The following is a 258-nucleotide window of genomic DNA, read 5'->3' on the forward strand; positions in this document are numbered from 1 at the left end:
GACCCTTGGTGGCCCCAGATCATGGTGGTCCCGGTGCTCTTGGGACCCTGGTGGGTCTCGGGGGGCTCCTGGTGACCCCGCTGTCCTTGTCCCCCCCAGCTGACCCCAGAGGAGGAGGAGAAGCGCCGGGTGAGGAGGGAGAGGAACAAGTTGGCGGCCGCCAAGTGTCGGAACCGGCGCCGGGAGCTGACGGACCGGCTGCAGGCGGTGGGTTTGGGGACACCTGGGGACAAGGGGGGGGTCACCTGAGGGATGGGC

At 69.8% G+C, this 258-nt stretch overlaps 1 protein-coding gene across 1 annotated transcript in view; it reads left to right on the top strand.

The window, feature by feature from the left end:
• Window positions 1–99: 99 nt before the first annotated feature.
• The window catches only part of LOC104389506 (protein fosB-like), a gene marked incomplete at both ends in the record, with an annotated part of 2477 nt that continues 2318 nt past the window's right edge, over window positions 100–258 (top strand). The window contains one exon of the mRNA XM_009998506.1: window positions 100–207. Within this exon, the coding sequence (XP_009996808.1) occupies window positions 100–207 (108 nt within the window). The remainder of the gene's footprint in view (window positions 208–258) is intronic.

This window comes from Chaetura pelagica, unplaced genomic scaffold (genome assembly GCF_000747805.2).
Source record: "Chaetura pelagica isolate M959 unplaced genomic scaffold, ChaPel_1.0 scaffold2955, whole genome shotgun sequence".
Classification (NCBI taxonomy): domain Eukaryota; kingdom Metazoa; phylum Chordata; class Aves; order Apodiformes; family Apodidae; genus Chaetura; species Chaetura pelagica.